The sequence below is a fragment of the Alexandromys fortis genome, unplaced genomic scaffold (assembly GCF_014885135.2).
Source record: "Alexandromys fortis isolate MF-2015 unplaced genomic scaffold, M_Fortis_MF-2015_v1.1 scaffold_15, whole genome shotgun sequence".
Lineage (NCBI taxonomy): Eukaryota > Metazoa > Chordata > Mammalia > Rodentia > Cricetidae > Alexandromys > Alexandromys fortis.
The window spans coordinates 193,496-210,888 of record NW_026067911.1 but is presented as its reverse complement, the minus strand read 5'-3'; the positions used below and the strand labels follow the sequence as shown (position 1 = coordinate 210,888).

General features: G+C 43.3%; 1 protein-coding gene across 3 annotated transcripts in view; it reads right to left on the bottom strand.

Annotated features, from left to right (window-relative positions):
- The window catches only part of Dcun1d1 (defective in cullin neddylation 1 domain containing 1), a 31,243-nt gene extending 17,540 nt beyond the window's left edge, over positions 1-13,703 (bottom strand). The window contains exons 1-2 of one of the 3 annotated variants that reach the window (XM_050138366.1): positions 13,586-13,703; positions 1,373-1,589 (exon numbers count right to left, since the gene is read on the bottom strand). In XM_050138366.1, the coding sequence (XP_049994323.1) occupies positions 1,373-1,589; positions 13,586-13,588 (220 nt within the window). In that variant the 5' untranslated portion in view covers positions 13,589-13,703. Of the gene's footprint in view, positions 1-1,372; positions 1,590-5,578; positions 6,262-12,871; positions 13,466-13,585 lie in introns of those variants that run through there. The other 2 variants (XM_050138367.1, XM_050138368.1) reach the window with 2 other exon arrangements.
- Positions 13,704-17,393: the final 3,690 nt, after the last annotated feature.

The window sequence follows — 17,393 nt, the reverse complement described above, 5'->3', positions numbered from 1 at the left end:
ATCACAGTATACCAAAGATATAAAGCAATATTATTTTTATAGATGTTTCCCCATATAATAATCAAAGTCACTACTAAGTGTATAAGGAAGTGTAAAAGTATCAGACATTTAATTTTTAAAAATCTCCCTTCTGTGTGACACAGGCTCGGAGCCACACACCTTTAGTTCCAGTACTACAGAGGCAGAAGCAGGGAGATTTCTGTGAGTTCAAGGCCATCCTGGTCTACGTAGTGAGTTCCAGAATATTCAGAGTTACATAATGCTATCTGTCTAAAACACACACACACACACACAAACCCAGCTCACTTATTCATGTGAAAATGTGAAATATACACAAATAAAATCAGACATGCTGATACAAGGACAAGGGATTTTAGGTCAAAACACCCATACTTTATTTAATCGGGCATTCAAAATTAACAATATTAAATTAGAAAACCTTTTTCTTAAAATGAAACTCATTTTAGTACAATCATTTAAATTCTAGTAAAACTAAAGATACAATTCAATCTTAATCATGACAGTATAAATTTGATGTTTACAACAGGAAAATCGTAAAGTTTTTTTTTTTAAAGACATATAAAAAAGAAAGCCATTCCCCCACACTGCTACCAAATGCGATGGGCTAAAATATCTAGAGTGTCTGGTGGTGACTCTAGCAGTCATGATGATGCACATCAGGCTGGGTGTGTGGTCCAGTGAGAGCACCTGCCTGGCCTGCATGATGGCAAAGCCCTGGATTTAATTACTAAAATAAATAGAAAAATAGAAAAATAAAGCAAGACTTTGGAACATAAATTATGCGTATAATAGATTCCCATTTGTGGAAAAGTTTGAAAATACCTCTATATATGCCTGCATAAACAAGACATGCATGTATTCATACTAGGCTATTAAACATAGGCTATTCTCAGAAGAAGAAGGGAAAGTTAACTTTTTCCAACCTTTTCCTTTTTCCTTTTTTTCTTTTGCTTTTCCCCCTTTTGGAGATGGTCTTACAATTTAGGCCAGACTAACCTTGAACTCTCAATCTGACTGCCTCTGCCTCTGAGATATATGTCCAACTACTCAAGTTTTTAAAAGTGTGTGTTATGTTACAAAAAGTTATTATGCAGACTTTCTTAAAACCTGACTCAGCAAGTTTTACAAACACAAGGTTAGAAAAAACTGCCCCTAACCTTCCATTCTCAGACTCCGTGATGGGGTCAGGACAGGAGGAGACAAGAGCAAAGGAGAGTCATTTCTAGTATCTTCCTAGACCCGGGCTCTGTCGGAACTCCACTGCACTCGCTCCAGGCTGTGGAGCTGCCATCTCAGAACAAGCCTTTAACTTGGGAGAATTTGCTCAAAATATTTAACGTATGACACTCACCTTTGTATCTATTGTAAAGTTGTTCTAACTTCTTCCTGTCCAATGATCCTTTGACACTTTCCCGTATATAAAGTTCTGGATTTTGAAAAAAATTATCTGTTGCAACATCTAACTTCCAGTCATTTTGAGAAAGACAACTCACAGCAGTTTTTTCACTAGATTGTGTGAAGATCATAAACTGACGAACTTTATCCTTCTGCGATGATTTCAACTTGTTCTACGAGAACCAGAAAACAAACTGAAACTGTGTAAAATCACACATCACTACACATTTCAATGTAGCTAAGTCGTCGCCATTAGGAAAGTTTTTTTTCACAAAGCATGAAAGCATTTTTTTAAAACTTACTTGTGATGTCATTAATCAGCACGACAATTTAAAAGTATCAGAAGCACAAGGTGTGGCACAGTTCTGGAAAAGTAGCTGGTATTGACAGAACAAGAGTACTCAGCCTCCTTTTCTAAGAGGACACACAGACAGAGACAAACCCCCATGGGAAGGAGAGAACCAATGCTCAGTCCAGCACTACCTGCCTGAGTGTGTGCTATTTTCACCAAATGCAGGAAGGTGATAGAGTAGGAACAGCCTACATTTCTCTTACATGGTGTTTAGAAACTATAGAATTCTTATTAGGATCCCCTCAAATAAGAAGAAATCTATACCACTTAGATACTTCTTTTAAAAGGGTTCTTTTAATTATAGTGTGTGCTCGCACATACTTATGGGCACACACACATGTCAAGATGCTAATGTGGAGGGCATAAGACAATTTGCAGGAGTTGGTTCTCCCTTCTCCTATATATGTCCTAGGGATAGAAGTCAGGCCGCAGACTTGGAGGCAGGCAGTACCTTTGCCAGCTGAGCCATCTTGCTGGTCCCTGAGACACTTCTCACTAAGAGCATCTTCTGTTTCCCTACAAGGAATCATCTCTTTTTCTTTGCTTGTGCCTAAGAGGCCTCAAGTTTTCACTTGCCCTACACTGACAAGGATTCACTTCTCTGACTTAAACCCAAAAAATGAGACAGGGCCACCAGGCTCTCCACTGTCTCCTGCTTCAAAGACTGCTCTCCCCTCGCACTCAAACCGGCCTCCTGGGCAAGGCCCACTGCACTCTTCCTCCTTTCAAGTCCCAATTCTGTTTTCTCAGCAAAATACTTGGGCTCCTCTAATGCTACCATGTGCACAGAGGGTCAGACACATTAAAGATACAGTGTTGTCTTTTAGGCAACACCACTAAGACCCCCTAAAGCTCTGACCTGACCCAGATTGACATTCCCTGAACCCAACCTCTGACTGAACACGGAGCAAACCTGGCCAAGTTCTTTGTTCACAAAGCTCACCCAGTTGTGTAGGAGAATTGAGGGAACAACAAAAGCAGCCTTGCAAGCTCTTGTCCTGGTAAATTTTCTAGGAACCTCCCTGCTTGGTGGATATTTAAGAAGCTTTTGAGAATCTCGGAGGGACTATCAAAGGTATTATTATCACTATCACAGAGAAAATAAGGCTGCAAAAATCAAGTATAAAAACAAACCCTCTTTCTTGGAACACGAAATACGTTTATGCCAAAGAGCCTCCTCATCTGCCACTCTCTCCTCTCTTGGCAAAGGTCAATGTTTGAAGTTACAGATGACAACCTCAGCCACTATCCTCCACTCAAACAGAAATTGTAAAATATAACAGCTTCCCTTCACTGATAACCCTACCCTTAGATACCACCCAAAGTATAGCTCAGTGGTTCTCAACCTGTAGGTCACGACCCCTTTGACAAATCTCTAGCTCTGAAATTTTTACATTACAATTCATAACAGTAGCAAAAGTACAGTTATGAAGTAGCAACAAAATAATTTTCTGATTGGGGTCAGCACAACATGAAGAAGTGTACTAAAGGGCCGCAGGCTGAGAACCACTGCCCTAGCCTGTCTCGTGAGATGTACCTCTCAAAGATCCAGGATTATTCCTATCTTTGAAATGTATTATTCAATGGCAATCCCAATGAAATGACCAAAAAGGAAATAATTTAAATTCCTGAAAGTTAATTAACTGAAAGGAAACAAGAAACCCATTTTTGTTTCAACCTTGGAGATGATTCTGAAGCACAGCATACTTTCTCTCTAGAACCACAGGTCTGACATACTCATACCCTTTAAAGTGGCTGAGTGTCACAGTGACCACTACTGCCACTGCATAACGTCGAAAGTGAACCTGGAAACTACTTTTGAATTAACCCTGATTGACTTCTTGAGTATCTCCTCTACTCCCCACCCCCATTCTTCTAGAGTTGGAGGTGGCAAGACAGTCTGCCTTATCTAGGATTTTAACCTAACAGTATTGAGCCGAGTACATTGTTCCCTGCTGAAGACGGAAACTTAAAAGCACAGCTTAAACTACTTCTACAAGCCAAGACTCGTTCACCTGCATTAGAGACTTCCTGATGGAAAGCTAGATACTGGAAGACAGCGAGGGGAAATAAACCACTGTCTAGTCCAACTAAGCAACAACATTACATGAACTACTTAATTCATGTCATATCACTTAGTTTTAAATGCAGTAACTATTTTGTCTGGGTCAATTATAAACTTTTAGTCTGTGGGAAAACAAACACTTTCTTCAAAAGCAACTAGTTGCCCATTTGTAACCTCATAAACAACTGGGCAGCACCTGGCAAAGGCCTGACAGAGGGAGGCGAAGAGCTGGCGATGCTGCACTACGTGGCGCCCGGTCCCTGCCTGCTCCTGCAGTGTCTGATAAGCACCTCCACCTCTGGGATGGGCTGTCACCTTCCTCTCATTTCCCTCCAGGACGGTCTGCAGAACACAGGGCTCTCCTAGGCAAACTACACTGGCCCTATGCTCAAGCTGGGTAGAACCCTAACATGCCCATCCCCCTTTCCCAGGCCACACAGGTGGTATTGGGCAAGGTGTCCCAATTCCAAGGGAGAGTGGCATCAAAAGTCAACCAACCTCAGGAGTAGGGTCACTAGATTAAGCAGAGCACTACCGAGAAGCAGGAGACAAGAGGATGGATTAAAATAAAAAAACTGAAGAGGAAGAAAAAGCAGATTTTTCTTTCTTAAAGTTGGTTTCTGGAGACAGGGTTTCTCTGTGTAGCCCTGGCTGTTCTGGAACTCATTCTACAAACTAGGCTAGCCCCAAACTCAAAGCCCCCCTGCCTCTGCCTCCTGAGCGCTGGGGTTAAAGGCTTGCGCCACAATGCCTGGGTGTAGGTTTTCTATTTAAAAGCTAAGGGAGACCTTTTTCCATGAGATGGCCTCCAAGACTTGGCAGTAATTTCCTTTACTACATTTTAAAAACGACTACAACAGCTGGGCGGTGGTGGCGCACGCCTTTAATCCCAGCACTCGGGAGGCAGGCGGATCTCTGTGAGTTCGAGACCAGCCTGGTCTACAAGAGCTAGTTCCAGGACAGGCTCCAAAACCACAGAGAAACCCTGTCTCAAAAAACAAGAAACAAACAAATAAAAAAAAAAAAACCCACTACAACAGAGTGGCTGGGAAATGGGATTAAGGAGCACAACCTTCAAACCTCACGTGTTACAGTCACTTAGACATGACCGAGTTTTCAAAAAAAGTCAAGAGTGGTAAGCATGCAAGGACATGCAATACTCAGGCTGTGTTAGAAAGAGAGAGAGAGAAAAAAAAAAAAGAAAGAAAGAGAGAGAAAGAGGGGGAAGAAAGAAGTTTCATAATCTAAACAAAATTCATCTATTTTCTTTACAAAATAAAAAATGCCTAGACTGTGAACACATGCCTCTTTGTACTTAAATCTTCCCTCCTATTTTAGCTCAATAAATTCAAATATTAAGTTAAAAAAAAAAAAACAACTTTCCCAGGAAGATAGTGTGTCTCAGTAGTCAAAGTACATACTTTAAGTTTAATTTCCAGAACCAAAATAAGTAGTTTATCTGAAAAACCTCAAATATAGTGTTTTGGATCTAACCAAGCATATTTGACCACTGAACTAACAAAACAGTGACTAGATTAGCAGATCACAGCAAAACTTAATAATGACAGGAAAGTCTTCCTATCGTGTTCCCCAAGAAAAACCATGATATGGAAAATGACCTCCTGCCAACTAACGCCTCAAATTTTCAAAACAGAAGTAACTTTACTGAGGAAGTAGTACTTGTGAAAGAAAAAAAACCGATTCATTCATTTATTTTCACCCACAAGTCCATCTTTTTACCTTACCCTTAAGCTTCAACTTCAATCTCAACTCCAGAAAGACACTCAGGTCCACAGTTTCAAAGAAATTCCTTTTTTAAAGGTGAGTCTGAGCGTTTTCCTGCAGGCGTGCATGCGCAAGTGCCCACAGAAGGTGGATGGGGAGGGCATCAGATCTGCTGGAACAGACCACGGTGAGCTGTCATGCAGTAGTACCTAATCTGCAGGAGTACCTAATCTCTGACATCCTAAGCCGCCTCTGCAGCTCTGAAATTACCTCTTGAAATGCAATTCTAGTTAGTTGATACCTACTTCACAAAAGTCGATGTTTCAAAATATCAGAATGTCTTAATGAGGCCAGGTATAATGCACAGAAGGCAGGTCTACTATGAGTTCAGGTCAGCCTGGTCTACATAGCGAGTCTCAGGCCAGCCAGAGCTAGTTAGTGAGATTCTGACTCAAAATAAAACAACCTTAACGGTCATGTGTCACTTTCATTAAAAGCTCTATGTATAGTAGATGCCACTGGGATGGCTCAGCCTGTAGAGACACTTGCCACCAAGTCTGATCACCCAAGTTCAGTCCCCAAGACCCAGATGAGAAGAGAGAGAAAACTCCCACAAGTTGTTCCAACTTCCAAAGGTGCACTTCGGCACATATGCACCCCACACATAAATACACAAATGTCATACTTTTTTTCAAGCTGTGTGGCTAATGTGATTAGCATTTTTTTTAAATTCCTATGAGATTTATAATATATAATATTATATATTATATATATAATATATATAATAATATATAGCTTTAGTCTAGCAAACTATGTATTCTCATGGAAGACAGAGTCTGCTATAGACACAGTCCAATGTTACCCATACCCAACCACTCAACGGGCCTTCCCACAGATCACAGGTCAAGAGGGCAGGAAAAGTCAATTCCATGAGGTGACCCTGCTGCAACAGAACACTTTCACCTCGGGACAAAGTTCTACTCCAGGGAAGTCTTTTCCTTTGGTTGCAAATGCACACAGTTTGTCAAAACTGAAGCGTCTCCTCTCAGATCTACCTGGCAAGATATCCATTCCACCCATAGAAAACTAATCTCTGCTGCAGCAAACAAAGTTTTCAGTTCTAGGCAATTAACTTGGATTAATTTAACTTTAACTTGTACATAGTAAGGATTCTTATACGTCCATAAATTAAGCAAGAATAATGGAGGGGGAACAAAACAAAATTATTTAAAAGGCAAATGAAAAATAATGATCATAATTTAAAAACTAACAGCTTGTACTTATTTAAGCTACTGCTGTGTGTCAGACCTTACACTAGCCAATTTTTCTTTTCTTTTTTGAGAGGGCAGAGGGTGGGGGAACCATGGAGAAGAAATAGGATCTCCCTTTGTGGCCACAGGCTAGCCTGAAACTTGAGAGATAGTCTTGCCTCAGCTGCCCAAGCTGGGTTTGGAGGCAACAGACCATCATGACTTACATACAACAACAGACCATCATGACTTATATATAACAACAACAACAACAGACCATCATGACTTACATACAACAACAGACCATCATGACTTACATACAACAACAACAGACCATCATGACTTACACATAACAACAACAACAGACCATCATGACTTACATATAACAACAACAGACCATCATGACTTACATATAACAACAACAGATCATCATGACTTACATATAACAACAACAACAGATCATCATGACTTACATATAACAACAACAGACCATCATGACTTACATACAACAGACCATCATGACTTACATATAACAACAACAACAGACCATCATGACTTACATATAACAATTCTGAAGAGAGGCCTCACTGGGCCCACCTTACAGGAAAGGAAAACAAGGCTCAGGTAGGATCTACACTCACCCAAAAGAGCAAAGCCAGTACCCTTCAAAGAATGCAGTCTTTCCATTATTCTACACACATGGTCATGGGAAATGAAAACAAAGGTTACAAAAGTGCAGGCACCGACTCAGCAGAAAGTGCAGGGAAGGGGGCAGCATTCTTCATCTACTTTAACAGAACTGACTTTTCCCTTCTCAAGTCAAATATCAGTATTCTAACTACAACCGCCATTTAAACACTGGCTCCCCATCTAGTCCCCAGGCTAACACAGAGACTGGGATGGAACATCTATTTAGGGCTTTGCTGGGGGAGTAAGGGGATAGGTTATTTTTAAGACAAGTATTAAACAAGATGAAAAGTATATTTATGGCTCCATGGCAGTCTGTTTTTAAACAGATGACAATCTATAGTTTTAATGAAGAAAGAGAAAGACCTACAGCTACTGGAAGTCATGGTTTCCTTTTCAATGAAAAGGCTTGATGCAAAAAATATAAACAGGTTATGGCCAGAACAACTTCCACTACTAAGCTACAACAATCACAACTCTCAGGATACTCTTTTACATTCCAATCTGCAGTGTAGAATGATTCCCAATGAGTTACGAGGCCTGTGCAGCTTATCACTCCTTCTCTGCACCATGAATACTAGTTTACATCATCGAAGAGGAGGCAGTGCCCTGCTACGGACAGAAGTGGAGAATGCTGTGCAGTTACTATGCACAATGACACAATCAGAAAGTACATCTATGGGATTCAAAATGGCTCCAGAAAATGCTCCTCACGGGTTTGTTGTAGTTGTTGTTTGAGCAGGGCCTTCCTCATACTGTAGCCCAGGCTGGCCCAAGACCTCTCACCATTTAACATTGAGTAGCCCTGAATTCACAACAATCCTGCCCCGTCCTCTCCACTGCCAGCAGAGGCATGCCCAAACACACCTGATCCTCACGAATTCTCAAAGTGTCTATTCATAGACATCTGAACAATTTTCTCGTCATTACTCCTCCATTGCTACGTTAGTTAAAAGATGCTTGTTGTTGAAAGTGGAATAATGTCTTGATTTTCTACAAAAAGTGTTTGACTACTTAAAAGTTTTGCTAAGTTCTAGTGTGATGTGGTAAGAAGACAGAAACAAGTTCCTTTAATTTTACTTTTGTTGGTCACTTTTCAATTAATCTTCGCTAGCTTATGACTTGACCATTGAACAAGCAGTCCTAACAGGTTGCTCTCCCTAGCTTATGGCATTACTATTAAACAAGCAGTCCTAATAGGTAACTTTGTTCTTCAAGTTGAGCGCAATGATTACTTCCCCAGCCATCTGAGAAGCCGAAACAGCCCACCTGGGCCCAGGAGGTGGAGACTGGCCTGGGCAATCTCACCTCAAAAAGAAACAAACTGCTTTTCCCTTTTCATAAATATTTTTCTATTGAAAAATTCTAAAACAACAAGAACCCAAAGAACTGTGAATTTTAAAAGTTTCGCAGGTAACTACAATGCCTAGCATTCAAGAACCAATCAGTATTTGTTTCATAAAAAGTGGAATCTTTTTATGAATTTTAAGATTTCTTATCTACTCAAATTTTAAGCAATACACTAATAATGTAATAACTACTCTAAATGTGAGATAGGGACTGCTCATGTGTACTACACACAGCTAAGAATGACCTTGAACTTCTGACCCTCTTGTCTAGGCCTCTAAGGTGCTGGGATTACAGGCATATGCCACCATGGCTAGATTATATAATGGTGGGAGGAAACCTAGGGCTTTATTCAAGTACTCTACCAGTCCTCCAGCCCCTTAAGTGTTTATTAAACTAAAACATACCAACCTAATAAGGGGACAGGTTGTATATACTTCAGCAACTGATCACTACCTCAGTGAGGAATTCAAAAGTATAATTGGATATAATTCTTTAGAAAATGACTATTTGAGTAAATCTCTTAAATGTTTACAGTGCAGACCTGCAGTTTAATGTAGACATACATCTAGGCAAAACACCATTGGATAAACAACAAAAATGAGAAATCATTAAAAATGTTTAAATCATAAAATAGTGAAAGATTGCTCTGGAGGTGCTTTATCTTGGCTGAGGGGTACAAACCTAAAATACCAAGGTAAATAAGTCATTTAACTACTCAATAACTTGTTTCTGTCCACACAGCAATTCAATCCTATTTTGAATTATTTCTCTTCATCATGGCTGACTCCACCATGGCCTCAACACCGCCTAGTGCTATTTATGCTTTTATTGTTGGGTTGTTAGCTTTGAGGTAGGGTCTTACAGTATAGCTCTGGTTGTCTCTGAACTCATTCCATTGCCCAGGCTGGCTTTGACCCCCACTTGTGACGTCCTGCCTTAACCCCCTGTGTGCTGGGATTACAGGCACCACCATACCCAGAACCTTACATCCTGTACATCAAAGAGATTTTCTTGGGTGGAAGGTGCAGCACGTTGGTAGAGTACTTGTCTCCCATGCACAAGCCCCTGAGCTGGCCCTCGGCACCTCAGAGCTGTGTGTGAAAGGGGCTGCGTCAAAGTTCCTCTACGGACGCGCAACCTAAGAGACTCAAACGTCCTGTTCTCTTACAACTTAAGAAAAACAAGACCCACACTCAGTTCATTTTATTTCCAATGTTTTACACCAAAGGGTTTTAATTTTAAATTACATATTTAATGTTTACATCAGACCATTTGATTTAACATAGAAGTAACTTAGTTGCATTCAATATAAGAAACTAGCCAGAGATTCCATATTAGTGAAATATTACTTGATTTTTCTTTCTTTTTTTTTTTTAAGGGAAAACTGAGGGCTAGAATCAGGACCATGTCTGTAATCCCTGCTCTTTCCCATACTAGCTCTTCACTTTGCTCCAGTCTCCAAGAACTACCAAGACAGTTGGCAGCTATGCTGCCAGGAGGCGGCAATACTGCCTACTCCACAAGTAGGAGTAGGAATACACAGCTATAAGCTGTTCTGTTCTCAATACGTCTCAATTTCTTCTCTCCTCAAAGGCCAGTTTTCTGCATATAGTCATAGATGTATATAACGAATCACCAAAACATCCAACAACTTTAAAAAAAATTTTTTTTAAAAATTAACCCAAAAACAGCTAGAGGAAAATTCTGTATTAAACATTATATAGTGAAACAGAATTCAAAACTTTGTATACATTAGCTACACAAGAAAAACTTTAGCCAGCTGGTAGTCCCAGCACTCAGGGAGGCAGAGGCAGGTGGATCTCTGTGAGTTTGAGGCTAGCCTGGTCTACAGAGAACTCCTGCCTCAAAAAACAAACAAAAAAAAAGAAAGAAAGAAAAAGAAAAAACTGTGAGAGTCTTGTAGGTAAAAGACTAAAAATACATTGTAACAGGATACCTGAGACAAAAAGAAACGCCATCATAGAAATATAAGTCTGGTTATCTTAACAAGTTCACCAAGGCAAAAGCCAAGCTCTCCCTCCCTCCACTCTGGTGGCCTCCAGCTACCTGTCTCACAAACCCTTCTCCACCCTACTTCTGCTAGGCTCGACTCCAGTTAGCCTAAGTTTTCTCTCCTCAGTGGGGCAGACACTATTTTGCTATTTTGTATCCCCACTTCTACTGCAAGGTATCCGTCTAATCATGAGCCTTAGTGTCTTTTCCCCAGAACACTTCGCACCTTGGAAACAGTAGTGGGGAGATATATACAATGTTTCCTTCTTGACTTTCCCTAGATTTCTGTCTGACTTTCCAGGTTTCTGTCATGGATGCAGATAAATCTCAAGGTTTAAATAGTATGAGGAATATAGAAGATACCTAACCGACGCCAAAAGCAGCCAGGCTCTCCTTTCCTTGAGGTTATACAGAAGATGCGCAACAAATTCCAAAGAACAACCCGCAACGGATTTACATATTGCATTTTTAGGACCTGCAATTTGCAGAAAATATAATATACATTTCAAAGTCCATATACTTTAAAGTAATTAAAAACAGTAATTGGCTACCCAAAATTTTAATTTTGCTACTAACATATTTATAATACTTATTTTCCTATCTAATATCTAATCTCAAATGCAATTTTCAGCCACTTTTCTAGATTTCATTTCTAGTCCATTTTAAAAACTTATTTACATGCACCACAAATACCAGGAAATGGCAGCCTGGGAAAACAGTTACATTTTTGTAACTATCTTACAAACTTGAACCTCAAAACCCTGAGCCTCCATTTCTTCTTTTGTAAAGGGGAGGAGACAAGCCAGATGATTTCCTAAGACACTATAGGTCTAAAGTTTTATAGTCATTTATAAAAATCAAATAGGTCACACAATCTACATATATTTTACACACTTAAAAAATCATTAGAATCATAAAGTTATTAAACTTAGCAGAACTTTAGAAGTTAAGGAACCCAGTCCTTCCCAATCTTAGAAGGAGAAACTCGGATGTTTTGAATACTTCTTAAAATACACTGGCCTATCAGGCCCTGCCTAGGTTTGCTCCCCAGCCCCGGGTTATTTTTGGTCTCTCTGAGAGTGTGAAAGACAGGTAACTTAATTTTTTTCCTTATAAAAATATTTTCAGATATTCCATCATTTATGTCTTTCATTTTGTAGAAATTAGCTGTGGTTCACCTATCAAAAACAAAACAAAAAAAAAAAACACACCTAACAACCTAAAACTGTACCAAGAAAAAACTATAAATTTATAATGAAATACATTTACTGTTAGATTCTTAGGGGCCCGTGTTTACTTTCTAAACTAACATGATGATACCGAGTTACCTAAAAATGATTTAAGGCATAGAAAGTGCTTTAAGTTAAGGACATCTTATCACAACCAGTACGACTGCATGACTTATGGCTAAGTTCCAAAATGAGCCAATTTAATATTAACCAAAGGGACAGAAGGCTACAAGCCCAAACCCAAAGTGGGCTCTCATCTAAACAGCAAGAATCCTACGTTCCCAATGAACACAGGCAGGTACTGGATTTGAGGGGAAACTGAAGGGTGCTGTGGGAGGAAGCTAGACACCGCCTTGGTAAGTGTTCATCGGAGACCGGGAGACCCGCACGCACTTCCTTATGTCAGCCAGCTACAAGCACCTTAGGAAGAGAGTGGAAACTAAGAGTTCAGGGGTGATGGCCAGGGCCTGTACAAAAAGAAACTGCAGACACTCTGTTGGGTCTTTGGACTTACACTCTAATCTCAATCCAAACACTTAACCTGTACTCTACAGGAAAGCCTTCTTACAAACACAAAGTTTTACGAACTTTGCACAGAAGAGAAATCTTGGATATGTAGGACCAAACCACACAATCAACACATGAGACCAAAGCAGCCGGAGGCTGGGGCCACATAAGTGTCACTGAGCGAAAACAACCCCCACAAACTGAAGACTGGGAGCACACACACACCCTCCTCCCCGAAGAGGCCCTTCTGCTCTCCGGAGCAAAGGAACCCAATCACCTTCACAATTCACCCAGTAGCCTGCCCGGAACTCCATCAAGGTGTGACTGTATACTTCCAAACTGAAAAACAGTGTCCAGCAGCGCCAGGTACTTAATGACAAAGGAGTCGGCTCACTCCAGCGTCTTCCAGCTTCCGTGACTTTTCCTCACCCGAACAAAAACCAGGAGGGGAGCAACTTGACAAACTGTTTTTTAAGAATCACCAATGGCCCCTAACTGCTATAATAAAGCAATTACTCCTCCCACCCCAAGCAAATAGAGCGGGCGCTCGGAAGGCAGCAGGTCTCGGGTCCCCCTGCTGCACTTCCGTCCGCAGCCCGGAGCCTTCCCCGTCCTCGCGCTGGGACCGAGCCTCTGCCGAGCCACCCCAACTCCCGGGCGCCCGGCGCCAGCACGTCCGGACGGGGAAGGCCGACGCCGGCTCGCCAGGGCCGGCCGCACCGAGGGGCCCGGCCGGGACCAGGCAGTGCCGGGCCCGCTGCCCAGGCGCCGCCCGGCCGCACAATGGGGCGCGGGCCGTCCCCCAACGCCTCCGCGCCCGGCGCCCGGCCCCGCTCCGGCGACTAGGCCCCGCCGCGCTCCGCTGCCCGGCCCTCGCGTAGCGGCGGCGCCGGGAAGGGACCGGCCGAGTCAGGCGCCGGGGGAGCAGTGGTAGGGGAGCGCGGGCGGGTCGGGGGCCCGGGCCGGGCGGCACGGCGCCGCGGTGCCTCACCATGTTGGTGTCCTCCGGACCTCTCCCCTCCTCCTCCGGCTCCGCAGCGAATGGACGGCGGCGGCGGCGGCGGCGCCTCTCACGGGCTCGCCGGGCTCCCGCTCATGCGCAGTGCGGCGGCCCGCGGAGCGGCCGGGCCACGGGAGGCGGAGGGCGCGGGCCCCGGGGTGGGCGGCCTGGCCTGTCGGCATCCGTGGCGCGAGCGGCCGGGCGGCCGGGTCGCCGGGGCTGAGGCCACGCGCCGAGACCCGCGCGGCGGGCGAGCGGGGTGCCGGCCGTTGCGTCGGCTCCCGAGACGGCGGGGCCCTGCCTGCGCCCCCACTCAGGGCGCCCAGGTCACGGCCGCGTCCTGTCCGCCGTGCGCTCCTAATAGCTCCACGTCGGAGTCCCCTGGTAAGTTTTGGGAAGAATCCGGGAGACTATTGCACCTAGAGTCACTGTCATCATGGTGGACTGTCCAAGCTCGACCTAGCCTGGCTTCTGAGCTGCGGTCCAGAGGACGCGTGTGTGCAGCAAGGAGAAGGAAACACAGTGCTCCCTGCAGAGGAAGGAAATAAAACAGCAAGTACGGCACTTTAAAAAAAAAAAAAAAAAAAAAAAAAAAGCTGTTGTAGATTGCCCAGGTTTGTGTATGTCACCCAACAGTACCATCCGCTTCTTCATCACCAACATGGGTCTCCCTTCCAACACCAGATCAGCCCTAGAAGTTAACAGCCTTCCAAGTTCCTACTAAAGAACGGTTTTGTGGCACTCCTCAAGGCCTCCCAATACTGCTTAGACATAACCACGTGTTGGGAGCTCCCAGTGCCCCGCAGAGACAGAGCTTTGGCGCTCCAGACCTGTCCCTCATTCTTTCCGTCAGCGTGTGTGCGCTGATGCGACCCGCTCTTGCAAGGCCCTGAGAAAATAACACGTAGCAGGCGTGAAACTGGATCACACCTGTGGATATTCGCTAGGAACTCAACCTTGCGACCTAAAATATTCACGAAGACTGCCTCTTGCTGCACTCCGTTAGACCTTATTGCAGCTAGAGCCTGTAGGTTTGCCTAAAGCTCTTTTCTCCTAAGTGCCACCTCCAAGGGACGAAGCTTAGTTCCACGTGACCTCCTTCTCTCCTGCATTTAAACACTTCCTCCTGGAATCTCCATCGTTTTCCATGACTTGGTTTACTTCTAGTCTCCCCTCCCCTTGAACATTCGCTGCTAGCTAAACTCTGGCTTTTCAGTGATGCGTTTTCCAGAACCAATCCCGAATCTCTTCATATATTGTATTCCTCCTAGACTCTTGTCCATATCCCCAGTTAGTCCGAAATCTTGACTGAAATCCTGCAGCGGTGGGTCCCAAAGACACATTCTGCGCATTCTACAGACTAAGTCAAAGCCCTACCCCAAACCTCCTTTCCCCCCCTGCTTTTTCATCATGCGATCTAAATGTCAGACCCTTCCACAGCGGCTCAACCTCATTTCCCTTAGTCTAAGCCTGCCAATTTTATCACATCAACAAACCTGCACTCTTCCTCTGTCTCTTAGCCCAAAGTTCATTATTTCTTGTCAGTAGTCCCTCTCCGTCGTCCCTTTTGAGATGGTAGGGGTCTGAGCGTGTAGCCCAGGCTAACCGCTAACAGTTCTGCTGAGCTGCCGAGGATTCCAGGCCTGTGTGCTCCCCTGCTCCATCTTCTCTATACTTTGCCTTCTCTGCCGGAGTCGTCCATCTGCAGTGCACCTTCTCCGAGAACTATCCTAGCCTGAGCCTCTCTGGAGTCAGAGGTGTTTCCTCCCTCATCCTCCCGCTGCCTTTGTCGTGACTCTCCACAAATGCAGCTTGTATTTCTGTGTTTGCCTGCTAAGCATGATACTTCATGTTTCCTGGCTTGATCTTATTTTATTTTGTCCCTGGCACACTAGCCAACAGAGTGAGGGTTCCCCATGTATCAGATCCCAGCTATGTCCATTTTGTAGGGAGCACCAAAGCACAGAGTAAATAATATGCCTAAGGTTACACAGCAAGCAATAGAGCTAGGACTTAAACTCAGACAATTTGCTTCTAATGTGTTCTCTTAATTACACAGTTTATTTTTTACTCTGGGCTTCCGCAATTGGGGCATCTCGTTTTTCCATTTCTATCACCCCCCCCCCCAGTATATACTGTTGGATTTGACATCCTCTGATAATCATTTGCCTCTGGACAGGGGCAGAGACCTGATCACATGCATCTTTGAGGTAATTTTGTTTTTCTTTTATGTGGAGTCAGTGATGCCGTGGCATTTGCATGGACCTCAGATGACAACCTCAGGTATGCCTTCCACCTTGTTTAAAATGGGGTTCCTGTTTTTTTTCTACCTCATATGCCAGACTGGCTGACCCCTTGAACTCTGGGAATTCTCCAGTGTCCACCTTTCATTTTGCTGTAGGGATACCAGGATTTCACACAATGAACTGTATACTCTACTTTTCCGTACCTTCTGATGATTTGAACTCAAGTCCTCAGGTTTATGAGGCAAGTGTTTTACCCTATCTTTGAGTTTTAGTGTTGGGTGAGAGGCTGACCTATCTCTCTCTCTCTCTCTCTCTCTCTCTCTCTCTCTCTCTCACACACACACACACACACACACACTGGGAGGGGGAATTTTAGTTGGATAAATTAAAGGAAAATAATCAGCCAGGTAGTGCTTAATCCCAGAACTCAGGAGGCAGAGGCAAGTGAATCTCTGAGAGTCCAAGGCTAGCCTTGTCTACAGAGCAAGTTCCAGAACAGGCTCCAAAGCTACACAGAAAAACCAGGTCTCCATGGATCTTAAGATTGTAGGTATACAGCTCAGAGGTGGAATGTTTGCCCTTCACTAAAAAAGAAAGAAAGAAAGAAAGAAAGAAAGGAAGGAAGGAAGGAAGGAAGGAAGGAAAGAAGGAAGGAAGAAAGGGAAAGGAAAGGAAAGGAAAGGAAAGGAAAGGAAAGGAAAGGAAAGGAAAGGAAAGGAAAGGAAAGGAAAAAGAAACTGGACCAGGTGTGGTGGCACATGCTTTTAATTCCAGTACTTGTTAGGCAGATGCAAGTGGAGGCCAGGCTAGTATACATAGCAAATTCCAGCTCAGCCAGGGCTACACAGTGAGAGCCTGTCTCAAAGGAAGTTCTAATAATAATGTACCCATGCTGTCTGTTATTGTAGTAGGATGTTCATGCTCCTTAGCATATTACACACAGGGTCATGTGGTAAATGCAATAGCAGTGGTACCCACCTCTACGTTTCCAGTCTACAGAACTGAATATGAAATGAAGAATATTAGTCATTATTATTGTGTGAGATAAGCATATTTCTGAAAATTGTCCTTTTTTTATTGGCAGGTTCTTAAAGATAAAGTGTAAGTTACAATATTTTATTAACAAAAGGTATTCATTAATATGTTCCAAATGCTTTAGCTTTTTTTCAAATACAGAATTTGTGTGTGTGTGTGTGTGTGTGTGTGGTGTGTCTGCAGGTGTGCATGTACCCTCGTGGAAGCCAATGAGATCAGATGTCCTGCTCTGTCACTCTATGCCTCACTCTTTGGAGACAGGGTCTGTTACTGAACCTGGAGCCAGACCAGCTTCCAGCAACATCCACTGATCCTCCTGTCTCAGCTCCACCCCAACCCCAGCACTGGGTTTGCCGTTTGGCATGCCTAGCTTTGCATGTGGGTGCTGGGATCTGAACTTAGGCCCCTGTGTTTAAGCAGCAGGCTCCCTTCACTACTGAGCTATCTCTTCAGTCCCTTAAATACATAATTTTAAAAACTACTTTCATAGCAGTGATTTTGGCTAAGTAAAAAGAAAT